The sequence below is a fragment of the Myxine glutinosa genome, chromosome 6 (assembly GCF_964187855.1).
Source record: "Myxine glutinosa chromosome 6, kmMyxGlut1.1, whole genome shotgun sequence".
NCBI classification, from domain to species: Eukaryota; Metazoa; Chordata; class Myxini; order Myxiniformes; family Myxinidae; genus Myxine; species Myxine glutinosa.
This window is the reverse complement of record NC_136266.1, coordinates 170,245,229-170,262,553: the sequence shown is the minus strand read 5'-3', so window position 1 is coordinate 170,262,553 and position 17,325 is coordinate 170,245,229. Positions and strand designations below refer to the sequence as shown.

Sequence of the window (17,325 nt, the reverse complement as noted above, 5' to 3'; positions counted from 1 at the left end):
AATAATTATTTGGATTTCCTTGAATGAGTAATACAAGAGCTAGAAGCCAGGTATTTGTAAGTTCACTTTAGTTCTGACAATACAATGGTTTATTCTTTTCAAATGATGACATGGTATCTTTAATGATCTCGAGCAAATGCCAGAAGACATTACACCTGGTTTAATGCTCCTTGAATGCCACACTTTGCTTTAAAAGTAATAGAATGACAACATTATCCCTATTGGATGCTTGCTCTGGTATTGCAAGAAAATGAAACATTATTATACTTGCTGGAGAAAGAAGAATGAAGAATAAATGCAGATAGGATAGGTAGAGGATAGGTAGAGGATGGGTGGGATGGGTGGGTCCGGTTTGATGGGTGGGAGATGTGTACAAAAATTGATTGATTCATTGCATAATTACAATAAAAAAATCGTAATTGGAAAATAATTTCTTAATCGATCGGCTAATAGCATACGTCAACCACCAGTGTTTCATCCAAAGCTGTAACTTTTTGTAAATTAATTAAACAAGTCATTAATCGGAAAAATTAAATAATCAATTGATTAATCAGTAAATAATTCATAGATTAATTGATTAATCAATAAATCAAAAATATCCTTTATAGCCAAATCACTTGGTTATTGTCATGTCCAAATATCAGCTTCCTAGCTCAAAATGTGCCTGAGATATCGCCCAGATGAGAAAGAAACTAAATAAATAATTAATAATGAAAATAAAGAAATAATAATGATCAAATAATTAAATTATTAATCAATTTGCTAATAGAACACATAAACCACCACCATTTCATCCGAATCTGTAACTTAAAAAAAAAAAAAGAAAGTCATTTATGGAATAGTTAAATAATTAATTAATACATCAAAATACCCTTTACAGCCAAATCACTTGGTCATTGTCATGTCCCACTATTAGCTTCCGAGCTCAAAAGGTGCCTGAGATATTGCCCAGATGAGAAAGGAAATAAATAAGTACTTGATTAATCAATAATAATTAAGTAAATAAACAATTAATTGATTAATTAAAAAACAAAAAATAAAGTTTTGCCAAAGGACTTGCTCACTATTGTGCCAAAATTTCAGCTTCCTATCTCAAAGGATGGCTGAGATATCGCCCTGGCAAACAAACAAACAAGAAAGAAAACAAACAAGAAACCGGAGTAAAAAAATGAGTACTCCCTTTCAGCGTGCCTCATCACCAGGCCCCCTTCGGTGCCCGGCAATGACGTTATGCAGTGCCTGGAGATGGCATAGGAAAGGAGCGGTGTACAATATTCCTCATACATGGTATAAACTTTATAATAGTGTGAGAAAATGGTACAGTAAATGAGGGTCATACAAAGTTCACAATGTATGGAGCCTTATGAATAATTAAACAATCAGCAACTGCACCATATTTGGAAAACCAAATGAAGGCAACCAATGAAACAAGCATTCTGAGTATTGCGCTGCAATACATGTCCCCTACCGGCAGTCTGTCGTCCGGAAAACTGTTGGGGAAATTACCAAAGTTCAAAGTGCCATAACATTGTCAAAAATGATCGAAACGTCGTGAAGTTCGAACTTGATCTGTAACTTATCATGAGGAAACCATGTGCCAAGTTTGAAATCATTAGTATTAAGAGTTTAGAAAAAAAAGTCCGGAAAAGTATTCTTTGCGTGACGGACTGACTGACAGATGGAGGGACGGAGTGACGGAGTGCAAACCTATAGTCCCCTCCGGTGTACACCGGTAGAGGATTAATAACAGCATCTGGCATGTGACTGCGCAGAGAGCAAAAATTGGGCAGATTATTTAGGAATAATTGAGGAGCAACCACCTTTAGAGGCCATTTTTTCCCTGCAGAGCAGGGGTTGGCCATTTTCGGGTGCCGTGGTCCCCTTTTTGAAGCAATGTTTTATGGCCGGATGCCCTTCCTGTCACCAACCCTGTTAGTTGCCTTTACAGCACACAGGGAATTACCAGCGAACTGGTACTCAATTTGCCGACCTCGGAAGGTCGACAGGCTGAGTCAACCCTCCTGGTGTTAATTGAACGCGATCAACCGGGATTCGAACCTAGGATCCTAGGATCCCAAGCCAGCACCCTAACCGCTAAGCCAACACCAGGCTATTATTTAGGAATAGTGGGAGAAATCAATTACAGTAAATTGATACAATTTAAGCTAACCATACGTACTTATGAGATTGGATAAATTATATGCACAGTGATGAACGAACTGAGCCAACAAAGATATGTATTCTAAATTTGCTTGTGAAATTAACTGCGTGAGTCAAATAGGTGATAATACTGTGTGAACGGAAGGGTGAGTGTATACACAAAGGGAAATATAATAGCACTCGGAAGAGCACATACCTCCACCAGCCTGAGCAGTTTACGTTTTGTATCCCACTGATAGGCTGGATCTACATCCAGACCTGAACCAAAATCTAATCGGCTTGCCAACTCATCCAGCTAGTTTTGTCATAACTCGTCCACAACTTTGTGAAATATCATGCTGTATAATATATATCGTTTTTGTCCCCATCTTTCAATGGTTGAAAAATGACTTTGCAATTTAAAAAAAATTCTCGTGTCCGGATCCTGATCCTGATTCTGATTTTCATCAAAGTAGAAATGATTACCCTGCGCTCGCGAAGCGAAAAGCGGGGTTAAGCATTCAGCAACGTACGTGCGTGTCTGCATTTCAGTAAAGTAAAGTGTGTGCCGTGTCAGCATTTAAAAAAGCATTTTCTCGGCAACCGTTGGTCCGATTGACATGAAATTTTCACCATAGGAGGGCCTCCTCCTGTAGAATATTTTAATGATAATCCTGACGTCATAGGTGATGTGTTACAGGCGCCATCTTGGAAAAACGTTACACCTCTATATCTCCCAAACCGCTCAATATAAAAAAATTTTAAACCTGGCTCATTGTCACCGACTCCCCATGGGGAATAAGATATGTTAATGATGTCATCGTTGCCTTCATTATGATGTCATCTATCTATAATTCCAGTAATCTCTGTGTGTGTGTGTGTGTGTGTGTGTGTGTGTGTGTGTGTGTGTGTGTGTGTGTGTGTGTGTGTGTGTGTGTGTGTGTGTGTGTGTGTGTGTGTGTGTGTGTGTGTGTGTGTGTGTTTGTCTGTGACCGCTGTTTCTCGACAACCACGGGTCCGATATACTTGAAACTTGCCAGGTATATTGCTGGGGACCCGAGGATGTGCCTTTTCAAGGTTTGAAATTAATCGGACAAGTGGTTCCCAAGGTATGGTCACCGTACTCGCAAGCCGTTCGCTTTGGCTTTGCGAATGAACCAAACCATTTCATGTAAATAGAGGGGGGGGTTCTACCGTACTCGCAAGCCGTTCGCTTTGGCTTTGCGAATGGACCAAACCATTTCATGTAAATAGAGGGGGGGGGTTCTGTGGTCGTTACTGCCACGTGGTTTCAAAGTTTTTTGTTGTTGTTGTTGTTTGCACGCATGTTTTTTTGCACCCACGTACGGGCACGCCCTAGTAATTCAACAAATACAATACTTATCCAAACGATCATTATTTTAAAAAATTCAGCAACTGTTGGTCTGATGGACACGAAATTTTCACCACAGGAGCGTCTCCTCCTTTAGAATATTTTAATGAAAATCATGATGTCATCGGTCATGTGTTACAGGAGCCATCTTGGAAAAACCGAAAAAGGTTGCACCTCTATATCTCCAAAACCGCTCTATGGAAAAAATTGAAACGTGGCTCATTGTAAATAACTCCATATGGGGAATAAGTATTAACGATGATGTCAATGGTCCCTTAATTATGACGTCATAATTCAACAGGGACAACGCTTAGTCTGATTAGTTTGAAATTTATTGAGCATGATCTATGCAACAATTATTTAGAGAATATAAATTTATGATGTCATCACTCATGTGGTCTGGCAGCCATATTGCACCAAAAAAAAAAGAAACGTTCAAAAACAGTTCACACCAAGTTGACTGCGCAGGTCTATGATATGTATTCTATGAATAAGTATTCTATGAATAATGTATGATGAATAATAATGTATATATATATATATACTGTATATATATATATATATATATATATATATATATATATATATATACACACAAAGAATTAAGTTAAGCACCCCTACACAACGAATTAAGGTAAGCACCCCCTAATATATATTCTTTGTGTATATGTATACATTGGCATATATTCTAAGGTATGTGAGATCAAATAATGATTGGTATGACATTAGCAATTATCCATTGATGAAATGCAGATGAGTGCACTCATCTGTGACGCCCATCGCTCGTGCAGCACGTGTTATCATCCACGTGGTCGTGATTTTCTGTAAATGCACTATCATCACGGGTTATTGCAAGTCACGCCTGAGCTCGTGTGGGGGTTACATGGTCATTTTCTCGTAATGGTGGCTCGTAGACGGTTGTCGGACGGAGAACGATGGCGGATAATAGGCATGATCGAGTCCGGAATGTCCAGAAAAGCTGTAGCTCGAACGTTTGGTTACCACCATTCGGTGATCAGTCGGTTGGTGCAGAAACACCAGGAAACGGATGCGGTGAAGGACCGCCCAAGGTCTGGAAGACCTCGCGTGACAACAGTCCGCCAAGATAGAGCGCTTTTGAGACTGGTGCGACGATATCCCTTCGCCTCGAGCCATTTCCTGAAGGACAACTGGCTGCCCAACAGAAGGCTATGTCACCGTACCGTGAGGAACCGCCTGAAATCGGCCGGTTTAAGGTCAAGACGAGTGATCAAGCGTCCAAGGCTACTCGAACGACATCAGAGGGAGCGTCTGGCATGGTGCCTAGCGCGACGTGGATGGAACATCCGGTCTTGGAGGCGAGTTCATTGGTCGGATGAAAGCCGGTTCTTGCTGTACGTGACAGATGGGCGTGTTCGGGTGTGGCGCCACAAAAACACCGCGTATGCACCTAAAAACATTCAACCAACGGTACCCTTTGGTGGTGGCTCGATTATGGTCTGGGGATGCTTCTCCCATGACTGTAAGTTGGACCTGATAACTGTGCGAGGTAACCTCAACGGAGAGCGATATGCCGAGGAAATCCTGAATACCACCGTAATCCCGCACTTCGATGACCACACCCTCGCCAGCAGACCCATCTTCATGGATGACAACGCCAGGCCTCACCGTGCGAGACGCGTCCGAGCCTTGCTGGAGCAAGGTGCTGTGACAACCATCCCCTGGCCTGCGTACAGTCCTGACCTGAACCCCCTCGAGCACGTTTGGGACATGTTGGGACGACAAATTGCGAAGATGGTCCCTCCAATAGCCAATCTGGATGAATTGGAACGTGCATTACATCGGGAATGGAACAACCTGCCACAGCAACGCATACGACGGCTTACAGGGTCTATGAGACGTAGGGTTGAGTCAGTGATCCGATCACGTGGGTCCTACACACGTTATTGACGCAAAGATCGCTAGAGGTCTTCTCAGAACAATGACTGTACGTTAGAAAACATAAACGTCATCCACACTGTCCGTGATGGACCTATAGCTCCATACTTAAATTGAGGTGCAAATATGCCTAAAATTCCCAAAAAATTTCACCTTTAATTATTCAGAATAAAATATTGAAAACGGCATGATTGTTATGTTTTTATGTGACCATAATATCACTTCTCCAGAAAATATAGCAATATCATGGGTATATTACACTGTTTTGACGACAACAAACTTGTAATGTGCGAGGTTGTAAAAAAACGGGGGGGGTGCTTAACTTAATTCTTTGTGTATATGTATATATGTGTATAATAATGTAAATAAATATAATAGAGTAACGGCTAAACCCCGCTCTTGCAGGGAAAATGGCTTGAAAATGCCTGTTGTTGTTGTTGTTGTTGTATAATGTATGTATATGTATATAATAATATTGTGGGGGTTACCCCATTGAGACATAATCCACAGGCACGGGACCAGTGGGGCTATTGATGGTATGGGCGTGGCGTGCGCTCGGTTGTTGGAGCCACGCCCCCTTTGAGTGATTTGTGTTATAAAAGATGCATGAGTTCCGGTCGTGAGTTAGTTCTGTTGAAATAAAGGAGCTTTGAACAAGCCAAGAAGTGTCTCGCCCTCTCGTTGTCCGCAACTCCTACATTTGTGACCCCGTCTTGCTCTTGAACGTTTTCGGAGCTTCAAACGAACATGGCGACAAGCGCAGTTTCGATTAAACTGCCGGAGTTTTGGGAACGACAAGCTGCCGTTTGGTTCGCACAAGCTGAGGCCCAGTTCGCCATTCGGAGCATTTCTGCTGACGACACGAAATATTATTATGTCGTGTCTGCGTTCAGCGGCTCCACTGTGACCAGAGTGGTGAGCCTTCTCCAGGATCCTCTGAAGGGCGGCAAGTACAAGACGCTAAAGGCGCTGCTGCTCGAAACCTTTGAGCTCACCTAGGCCGAGCGCGCCCGCCAGCTACTTTCTCTACCCGGGCTGGGTGACTCCAAGCCGTCAGAGCTGATGGACCACATGTTGTCTCTCCTGGGCAGCCACCGACCATGTTAACTCTTCAAAGAACTGTTCCTGCAACAGCTGCCAGGGCAGGTACGGACAGCCCTGGCCAACTCGTCTGTTAAGGATTTCCGCGCCCTGGCCAGGGAAGCAGACAAGTTTTTCTCCGCCAGACAGCAATGTAGTGCGGCTGCATGGCACACCGGCCCCATCGAGCCTACGCCGCTGGCGGACACCGTTGCGGCGGCCATTACGGCCCAGCGGCGGAAGGCCCCAGGCTTGTGCTTTTACCACGCAAGGTTTTGGCCCAAGGCCAAGGCATGCCGGCCACCCTGCAGCTTCAGCGATTCGGGAAACGGGGTGGCCAGCACTCGTCAACTGCCATGAGCGTCGGCCGTTCGGGCAGTTTGTTGTTCATTTCGGACACCGACTCCGGACGTCGTTTCCTCTGCGACACAGGGGCCCAGGTGAGCGTTCTACCTGCGTCGGCATTGGACCGGGAGGCCGGGAGTCACGGCCCCGCCCTGGAAGCCGCCAACGGCAGTGCTATTCAGACTTTTGGCAAACGGACCGTGGCACTGTGCTTTGGCGGGCAGCGGTTTACATGGGATTTTGTCACGGCGAGGGTGTCCATCCCCTTGCTGGGCACTGATTTCCTCTGCCAACGGCCTATTGGTGGATGTAAAAAATCGGCGGCTCATTAATGCGGAGACATTCAGTTAACTTCCATGCTCGCTGAGCGGGTCCGCCTCGACGAGGCTTGCGTGCACGCTCTCAACCTCTGAGTCCGCCCGCCTCCTCACCGAGTTCCCGGCCCTTACACGGCCGACCTTTTCGGCCGTTGCCGTCAGACATGGGGTGGAGCATCACATTCCGACCACCGGCCCGCCTGTCTACACCCGGGCTCGATGCCTCGACCCGGCGAAACTCGCTATCGCAAAGGCGGAGTTCGACACGTTGGAGCGTCTTGGCATCGTACGACAGTCCGACAGCCCGTGGGCCTCGCCTCTCCACATTGCGCTGAAGCCGGGTGGCGGTTGGCGCCCGTGCAGTGATGATCGCCGCCTTAATGACGCCACTACCCCTGACCGCTACCCAATCCCACACATCCAGGATTTTTCTGCCCACTTGGCCGGTAAAGCTTTTTTTTCTAAGGTGGACCTTACCACCAGGTCCCCGTCCGGCCGCAGGATGTTCCTAAGACCGCGGTGATTACACCGTTCTGGCTTTTCGAATTCCTCCGTATGCCTCTTGAGCTCGAGAAGCGCGGCACGGCCCAGGCTTTCCAGCGCCTGATGGACAGCGTGTTGCGGGACTTGCTGTTTCTGTTCGTCTACCTGGATGATATCCTCATCGCCAGCGCTTCCAGGACAGAGCACATGCTTCACCTCCGAGCACTCTTTGAATGCCTCAGTCAGCACAGCCTGATCATTAACCCGGCCAAGTGCCTGTTCGGGGTGGCCTCAATTGACTCTCTCGGCCACCGCATCACAAGGAAGGGGGCCGTCCCACTGCCGTCTAAATTGGAGGTTGTGAAGGGTTTTCCGCGCCACTCACCATCAAGGCCCTGCAGGAGTTTTTGGGCATGGTGAACTTTTACCATCGTTTCGTGCTCTGGGCGGCCCAGCTGATGCGGCCCCTTTATGAGGCCCTCAAGGGCAAGCCTACCAAACGCGCCATTGACTGGACCAAGGAGATGGCCAAGGCTTTCACGGATGCTAAACTGGCCCTCGCCAGCGCAACCATGCTGGCGCATCCGTCGCCCAATGCACCGATTGCTCTTACCACGGACGCTTCGGACTACGCGGCTGGCGCTGTGCACGAGCAGTGGGTCAACGGGGCCTGGCAGCCGCTTGCTTTTTTTAGCCGGCAGCTCCGCCCTAACGAACGAAAGTACATTACTTTCGATCGTGAGCTCTTAGGCCTCTACCTAGCTGTCCGACACTTCCGTTACCTGTTGGAAGCGCGACCGTTCATGGCGTTTGTGGACCACAAGCCCCTGGTTTTTGCCATGGCCAAGGTCTCGGAGCCATGGTCTGCCCGTCAACAACGCCAGCTCTCCTTCATTTCAGAGTTCACGACGGACATCCAACATGTTGCTGGGAAGGATAATACGGTCGCCGATTGTCTCTCCCGGCCCACAGCTGGCGCGGTTCACCTTGGCATCGACTACGCCCGCATGGCGGCCGATCAGATCTCCGACCCGGATGTCCAGGCCTGCAGGGCGGCGGTCACGGGGCTTCGACTGTCTGATGTGCCGTTCAAGGACACGGGCACCACACTACTGTGCGACGTATCTTTGGGACAGCTTCGCCCCGTTGTGCCCACCAGCTGGAGACTGCTGGTGTTCAATGCCATTCACAGTCTTTCTCACCCGGGCAGGAAGGCGTCGCAAAAGTTGGTGGCGGCGAAGTTCTTTTGGCACGGGCTCAGGAAGGATGTGCGTGACTTGGCCAACACCTGCGTCGAGTGCCAACGCTCGAAGGTGCATCGCCATACCCAGGCCCCATTAGCGCCATTCACAGTGCCTGAGCGACGGTTTGACCATGTTAACATGGACCTGGTAGGGCCCCTCCCCCCCCCCCCCCCCCCCCGCGGGGATTCACCCACCTCCTCACGATGGTCGATAGGACCACCAGGTGGCCAGAGGCCCTCCCGCTCACATCAACAACATCCGCCGATGTGGCCTGGGCATTCATCGGCACTTGGGTTGCCCGTTTTGGCGCCCCCTCAGACATCTCTTCAGACAGGGGGCCCCAGTTCACTTCAGAGCTCTGGGGTGCTGTCGCCCAGGGGTTGGGGGTAAAGCTCCATCGCACCACTTAATATCATCCCCAGGCTAATGGATTGTGTGAGAGGTTCCATCGCTCTATGAAAGCTGCTCTCAGGGCCAGCCTCCGGGATGACAGTTGGGCCGACGGACTCCCGTGGGTCATGTTGGGCATCAGGACAGCCCCTCAGGAAGACCTCCAGTCCTCATCCGCGGAGCTCGTCTATGGCCAGCCACTGCGGGTTCCCGGGGAGTTCATCTCTGACGCCACAAGCCCCTGGTCCGCTGCCCGTCAGCGGTCGGTTCTCCGAGAGAATGCCAAGATGTTTGCACCAGTGCCGACATCTCAACATGGTTTGCCTTAGGCCCACGTCCCGCCGGATCTACGTACAGCGGAGTGCGTCTTTGTTCGCCATGACGCACACCGGGGGCCGCTTCGGCCGCCTTACGATGGGCCTTTCCGCGTTCTGGAGGCCGGGGACGAGTCCTTCGTGGTCGACATCGGCGGCAAACCGGACCATCTTTCGGTGGACCGCCTCAAGCCGGCTCACTTGGACCTAGACCAGCCCCCTCGGTTGGCTCAACCCCCACGGCGGGGCCGTCCCCCATTGGGTAAATCCCCGGTTGGCCCGCCTACTGCCAAGCCGCTAACAGTCCCTGCTCGGGTCATCAGGGGTCGTTTCGGCCGGTTGGTGAAGGCCCCCCGAAAACTGACATTGCCCGTGCGAGTGAATTCTGGTGGGGCGCATGTGGGGGTTACCCCATTGAGACATAATCCACAGGCACGGGACCAGTGGGGCTATTGATGGTATGGGCGTGGCGTGCGCTCGGTTGTTGGAGCCACGCCCCCTTTGAGTGATTTGTGTTATAAAAGATGCATGAGTTCCGGTCGTGAGTTAGTTCTGTTGAAATAAAGAAGCTTTGAACAAGCCAAGAAGTGTCTCGCGCTCTCGTTGTCCGCAACTCCTACAATATATATAATAATAATTGTAATGAAATTGTGTCTAAGTTGAACCCAGGTGCTATGCTGTCTTCGACCACTGAGAGACTTCCATAAGAACTCGGACAGACATCGCTCCGACACATTCCTGTGACATTTATTCTGTGTGGTAGTGCATACTCGAATGGTGCGTATTGCTAGATGTTCCCGGCTTGCTTACACTAATTGCTAATCCATTGTTACTTCTATGATTACGGTATACTGAAACAATGCTTGTTGATTTCTTACAGGTGTTGCTAGAGATCGAAACTGAATTAAACCTACTATTGGGAGAATGTTGTAGATCTTGTTTTTACAACAATAATTATGTATATAAATTATAATAATGAATAATAATGATGTAAGTATTCTATGAATACCATCTAGTTTGTCCTTGTCACACAACATGTCCACCAAGTTTCCTCCGAATCTTTCCATAACTTTTTGAGATATCCTGCTATTTGAGACATCGGTTTTAGCTCTATCTCTCAATGGTGAAGAATAACTTTTAAAAATTCGAATATCCGGATTCAGGTTTTCCCCCCCCAAAATCTAATCAATTCGTCCTTGTTACACACCCAAGCTGCGCACCAAATTTTATCCGAATCCACCCAAAAGCTTTTGAGATATCCTGCAATTAAACAGAAACGGATGAAAACATAACCTCCGCCATTGACGGGCAGAAGAAGAAGCAGTTTGGGAAAAGACATTGAGAAATAAATTAATTTGTTGTTTTTTCTTGTTCCAAGGTACCATTAAGTAATAACAAGAAGTAGCCAAATTATTTTTGGTCGGTCCCAGGATAAAACTTTTGGAATGCATGTCCAATTCTTGGTGAGGAACAGCTTCTGGTGTATTTTGCTTGTCAAACAGAGCAAATGATAACGGTGCTAATAGAAACCACTTCTTCTTTTTCAGTGACCTGAAACTTCGTCTGAATGAAAAAGAGAGCCACAGCATCCAACTTGCAAAACCAGATCCCCTCGATCAACAACACTGTATCCACTGCTGCCTCCCTTTTGAACCACTGCGAAATTCACCAGAGACTTGCCTCGATTGTCACAACAAGGTGTGCAAGTGCTGTGCTTTGTACAGCCATCAGGAGCAGGGCTGGCACTGTCTCGCATGTGCTGAGACCTGGTAAGTGTATGACACCGGCCCATCAAGATATCTGATTAGCATGAGAGTCACTAAGTGGGTAGTCTTTATTAATTCCACATTAGCAGAGACAAATAAAACTGTGATAAGTTTTTATACAATCGCACGTGCAAAAAATATAGTTGATGTTCCTTGATCGATATGAAAAAGGTAATTTTATTCTGGAAAGTCGTACACTATTATTATTTGTAACCAATGGCAAAGGGTATCAAACGACAGAGAACCTATCAGGTAATAAACAGTTTTTGTATTTATGTAATACGGAATGATAAACGGTGACGGGCCAGTCTCAAAGTATGGCCCGTCTGTAAAGTACAAATATAAATTGCACCCGAGTCTAAAGGAAATGGTTCAGTTTGGCATTTTTAATATGAAATAGGCAAAGCCGATAAACAAATGAACCCCTTTAGGCCCCAGTCACACCGGGCCTGCGACAAGTTTACGACCTAGCTACGACCGAAAAATGTTGGAATCGCGGGCAAATCGTAGAAAGAACGCGTGACTGGTCGCAGAGGTCGTGGGTCATCGCCAGAGCAAAATCAGTCGCAGCAAGGTCGATGGTCATGTTCAAAACTTCTGACCTGCGATTCCAAATCGTAAGAGGTCGCAGACAGGTCTTACATGGTCGTACAACCAGTCGCGCATGGACGCACCACCAGTGGTGCATGATCGCGGGTCAAGTAGTCACACGATTGGTCGTACTACTGGTCCTGCCACCTGACGATTGGTGGTGCCACCTGTCGTACGACCTCACGATCGGTAGTGCGACCAGTCACGACCTGTCCCGACTGGTTGCACGACGTCGTTGCACTTGAAACTGACGTCGCTCATGTCGTAAAACAGGGGGTGGTCAGAGAACCATTCGCAGAGAGCCTGCTCTTCTGCTGGCTCCAGCTCTGGCATCCTGTTCCTCTTGGCCGCTGTTTCATCCTCTGCTAAGTCGTCACCTGCATCCTGTTGTTCGGTTGGCGTGTCCCCGGCGGGGTCATCCTGAGTGGCCGGTACCGGTTGAATCTCAGCCAAAATCTCCCCGACATCAGATTCTGGATCTGGCTCTGGCTGGGTACTCTTCCCACGGCCCTTTCCCTTCTTGGGAGGCATAGTGAATTATAGTTTCAGTTGAAAAGTTCGACTAAGTGTTCTTGAGAGGGAGGTGACTACTGATGCTGGCGCACGATCGCGAGCCTTTAGATCTGATCGAGCGACCCATCTCATGACTGGCTGCAACTGGCTGTGATTGGCTGCGATCGATCGTGCGAGCGCCACGATTGATCGTGCGATCGGTCGCTGATCGCCACCACTAGTCGCACGATCTTGCGATCGATCTTCTCCAATCGTTGGTGATCGCATGACCACGCGTACCACCAATCATATGATGACCTACCACCAGTCTTAAGAGCAATCGCTGTATGCCTAACATACAATTACCCTAACAACTAACCCTAACAACTCGCAAATGCAGATCGTAGCAAACATTGCCGATTGGTCGTACCTCGGCCAAATTGCTACCAATCGCACGATCCAGAAAATGTACGATCCAGTGTGACTGAGGCTTCAGAATCACACTTCACAACTCATTAGAATTACCATTCAGAACACTTCAAAATTACCCTTCAGAATTACCCATTATAATTATCCTTTAGAATTACCCATTATAATTACCCATTAGAATTACCCTTTATAATTACCCATTAGAATTACCCTTTAGAATTACCCATTAGAATTACCCTTTATAATTATCCATTAGAATTATCCTTCAGAATTACCCTTTAGAATTACCCTTTAGAATTACCCTTTAGAATTACCCTTTAGAATTACCCTTTAGAATTACCCTTTAGAATTACCCATTATAATTACCCATTATAATTACCCATTATAATTACCCATTATAATTACCCATTAAAATTACCCATTAACATTACCCATTAAAATTACCCATTAAAATTACCCATTAAAATTACCCTTTAGAATTAATTACCCATTTAGAATTACCCATTTAGAATTACCCATTTAGAATTACCCTTTAGAATTACCCATTATAATTACCCATTTAGAATTACCCATTAGAATTATCCAGACAGAAGGTGGAAAAGCTTCTGTCAACCCTCGACTCTGATTCTGCAACTGGACCCGACGGCATCAGCCCACGGGTCCTAAAATCCTGCTCTGCTGCTCTATCTCACCCTCTCTCTGTTCTCTTCACCCTCTCTTTTGCTCAAGGTCAACTGCCATCTGCTTGGAAATCAGCCAACATCACCGCTTTGCACAAAAAAGGTGCAAAAACAGATCCTAGCAACTACAGACCAATCAGCCTTCTCCCAATTATCAGCAAAGTCATGGAATCCATCATTGCTTCGGATATGAAATCTTTCCTCTTCTCCAATGGCTTGATCTCTGATCATCAATTTGGTTTCAGACCAGGTCACTCTACTCTGGACATGCTGCTTCTGCTGTCTCAACAATGGATGGAGGTCCTCAATGCCAAACAGGAAATTAGAGCTGTCTCCCTCGACATATCATGTGCCTTCGACACGGTCTGGCACCCCGCTCTGCTCACCAAACTCTCCTCCTTTGGTATCCATGGAAATCTCCACGCATGGCTGGCGGACTTCCTCTCTAGTCGTCGTCAACGTGTGGCCCTGAATGGGTTTCTCTCATCTCCTCTTCCTGTTCAGGCTGGAGTTCCCCAAGGCAGTGTTCTGGGCCCCGTGCTTTTTCTGGTCTTCATCAATGATCTCTCTGACTCTCTCGAAAATCCTCTCTATCTCTTTGCTGATGACTCCACTCTCTGCCGCTCCATTCCTCTTCCCTCAGATCGGCAGTCTGCTGCCTCCTCACTCTCTGAAGACCTGGACAAAATCACAGACTGGTCAAACAAGTGGAACATGTCTTTCAATCCTGACAAATCTCACACTCTTACTATGTCTCTCCGAAAAGATCGACTGGACAACCCTCCCATCTACTTTCTCAACAATCCTCTCCAAGAAGTTCTGTCGCTCAAGATTTTGGGTCTCACTATCTGCCATGATCTTTCTTGGGAAAACCACATTTCCAAGCTGGCCTCCAAAGCCAGTCGCCGACTGGGCATCCTCCGTCGTGCGAAGTCCTTCCTCGGCACACCTGAGCTCCTCACCACATACAAGGCTTTCATCCGCAGCTCAATGGAATACTGTTCTCCCCTATGGGCCGGTGCTCCTGCCTCACACCTAGCTCGGCTTCACGCTGTTGAAACCAAAGCTTTCAGAATTATTGGAATCTCCCGCGATGAAGCTATCTCTGAGGGCCTTTCACTCACTCACCGCAGGCAGGTAGGTGGTCTTTCTGTCTTCTACCGACTCCTCTCCGGCCTTGCACCCCCAGCTCTCTCTGTGCTCTGTCCCCCAAATATTCCTACAGGTCGCACAAGATCTGCCAGCAACCCTCTGATGGTTAAACTGCCGAAATCTCGGCTCTCTGCTCACCTTCACTCTTTCATTCCTCTTTTCTCCCGCCTCTGGAACAAACTCCCTCACTCCCTTCAATCCCACTCCTCCCTCCAGGTCTTTAAAACAGCTGTTCACCACCATCTCTTATCTTCCCCCATCCAAAACCTTGATCTTTTCTACCCCCGCTAATTCACCCCAGATCCACCTTGTTTGGAATTCCAACTTCTTTCCTGGAAGTCCTGGCAGTGTCCATATGTTTTATACCTCTCCCACCGCCCCCTTCCCACGCCCCCCCCCCCCCCCAAAGCCCTCGCCCTCTCTCAGATCTCTCGATGTCTCCATGTCTCTCGGTCCCTGCTCTCAAATGTTGTGTTTGTGTCCTTCCCCCTCTCTCCCCATCTTGTCTACCGCTCCCTATGTTATATGTTTTATGTGTCGGTTTGTCTTTCTGTGTGATTAATGTTCGCTCTTTCACGAGCCTCGACCTTGTATACAAAAAAAAAAAAAAAAAAAAAAAAAAAAAAAAAAATCCTTCAGAATTACCCATTATAATTACCCATTTAGAATTACCCATTTAGAATTACCCTTTAGAATTACCCTTTAGAATTACCCTTTAGAATTACCCTTTAGAATTACCCATTATAATTACCCTTTAGAATTACCCTTTAAAATTACCCTTTAGAATTACCCTTTAGAATCACCCATTATAATTACCCATTTAGAATTACCCTTTAGAATTACCCTTTAGAATTATCCTTCAGAATTACCCATTATAATTACCCATTTAGAATTACCCTTTAGAATTACCCATTATAATTACCCTTTAGAATTGCCCATTATAATTACCCATTATAATTACCCTTTAGAATTACCATTTAGAATTACCCATTAGAATTACCCTTTAGAATTACCCATTATAATTACCCTTTAGAATTACCCTTAAGAATTACCCTTTAGAATTACTCTTTAGAATTACCCTTTAGAATTACTCTTTAGAATTACCCTTTAGAATTACTCTTTAGAATTACTCTTTAGAATTACCCTTTAGAATTACTCTTTAGAATTACCCTTTGGAATTACCCTTTAGAATTACTCTTTAGAATTACCCTTTAGAATTACCCTTAAGAATTATCCTTCAGAATTACCCTTTAGAATTACCCATTATAATTACCCATGAGAATTACCCTTTGGAATTACCCTTTAGAATTACTCTTTAGAATTACCCTTTAGAATTACCCTTTAGAATTACTCTTTAGAATTATCCTTTAGAATTACCCTTAAGAATTACCCTTTAGAATTACCCTTTAGAATTACCCTTAAGAATTACCCTTTAGAATTACCCTTTAGAATTACCCTTTAGAATTACCCTTTAGAATTACCCTTTAGAATTACCCTTTATAATTACCCATTAGAATTACCCTTTATAATTACCCATTAGAATTACCCTTTAGAATTACCCATTAGAATTACCCTTTATAATTATCCATTAGAATTATCTTTCAGAATTACCCTTTGGAATTACCCTTTAGAATTACCCTTTAGAATTACCCTTTAGAATTACCCTTTAGAATTACCCTTTAGAATTACCCTTTAGAATTACCCTTTAGAATTACCCTTTAGAATTACCCTTTATAATTACCCATTAGAATTACCCTTTATAATTACCCATTAGAATTACCCTTTGGAATTACCCTTTAGAATTATCCTTTAGAATTACCCTTTCGAATTACGCTTTAGAATTACTCTTTAGAATTACCCTTTCGAATTACCCTTTGGAATTGCCCTTTAGAATTACCCTTTAGAATTACTCTTTAGAATTTCCCTTTAGAATTACTCTTTGGAATTACTCTTTAGAATTACTCTTTAGAATTACTCTTTAGAATTACCCTTTAGAATTACCCTTTAGAATTACTCTTTAGAATTACCCTTTAGAATTACCCTTAAGAATTACCCTTTATAATTACCCATTAGAATTACCCTTTGGAATTACTCTTTAGAATTACTCTTTAGAATTACTCTTTAGAATTACCCTTTAGAATTACCCTTTCGAATTACCCATTAGAATTACCCTTTGGAATTACCCTTTAGAATTATCCTTTAGAATTACCCTTTCGAATTACGCTTTAGAATTACTCTTTAGAATTACCCTTTAGAATTACCCTTAGGAATTACCCTTTCGAATTACGCTTTAGAATTACTCTTTAGAATTACCCTTTAGAATTACCCTTAGGAATTACCCTTTAGAATTACCCTTTAGAATTACTCTTTAGAATTTCCCTTTAGAATTACTCTTTGGAATTACTCTTTAGAATTACTCTTTAGAATTACTCTTTAGAATTACCCTTTAGAATTACCCTTTAGAATTACTCTTTGGAATTACTCTTTAGAATTACCCTTTGGAATTACCCTTAAGAATTATCCTTCAGAATCACCCTTTAGAATTACCCTTTAGAATTATCCTTCAGAATTACCCTTAAGAATTACCCTTTAGAATTACTCTTTAGAATTACTC

The 17,325-nt window shown here is 45.3% G+C and overlaps 1 protein-coding gene across 1 annotated transcript in view; it reads left to right on the top strand.

The window, feature by feature from the left end:
* The window catches only part of MYRIP (myosin VIIA and Rab interacting protein), a 257,140-nt gene that overhangs the window by 63,076 nt on the left and 176,739 nt on the right, over window positions 1–17,325 (top strand). The window contains exon 2 of the mRNA XM_068100415.2: window positions 11,149–11,370. Coding sequence (XP_067956516.2) covers window positions 11,149–11,370 — 222 coding nt within the window. The remainder of the gene's footprint in view (window positions 1–11,148; window positions 11,371–17,325) is intronic.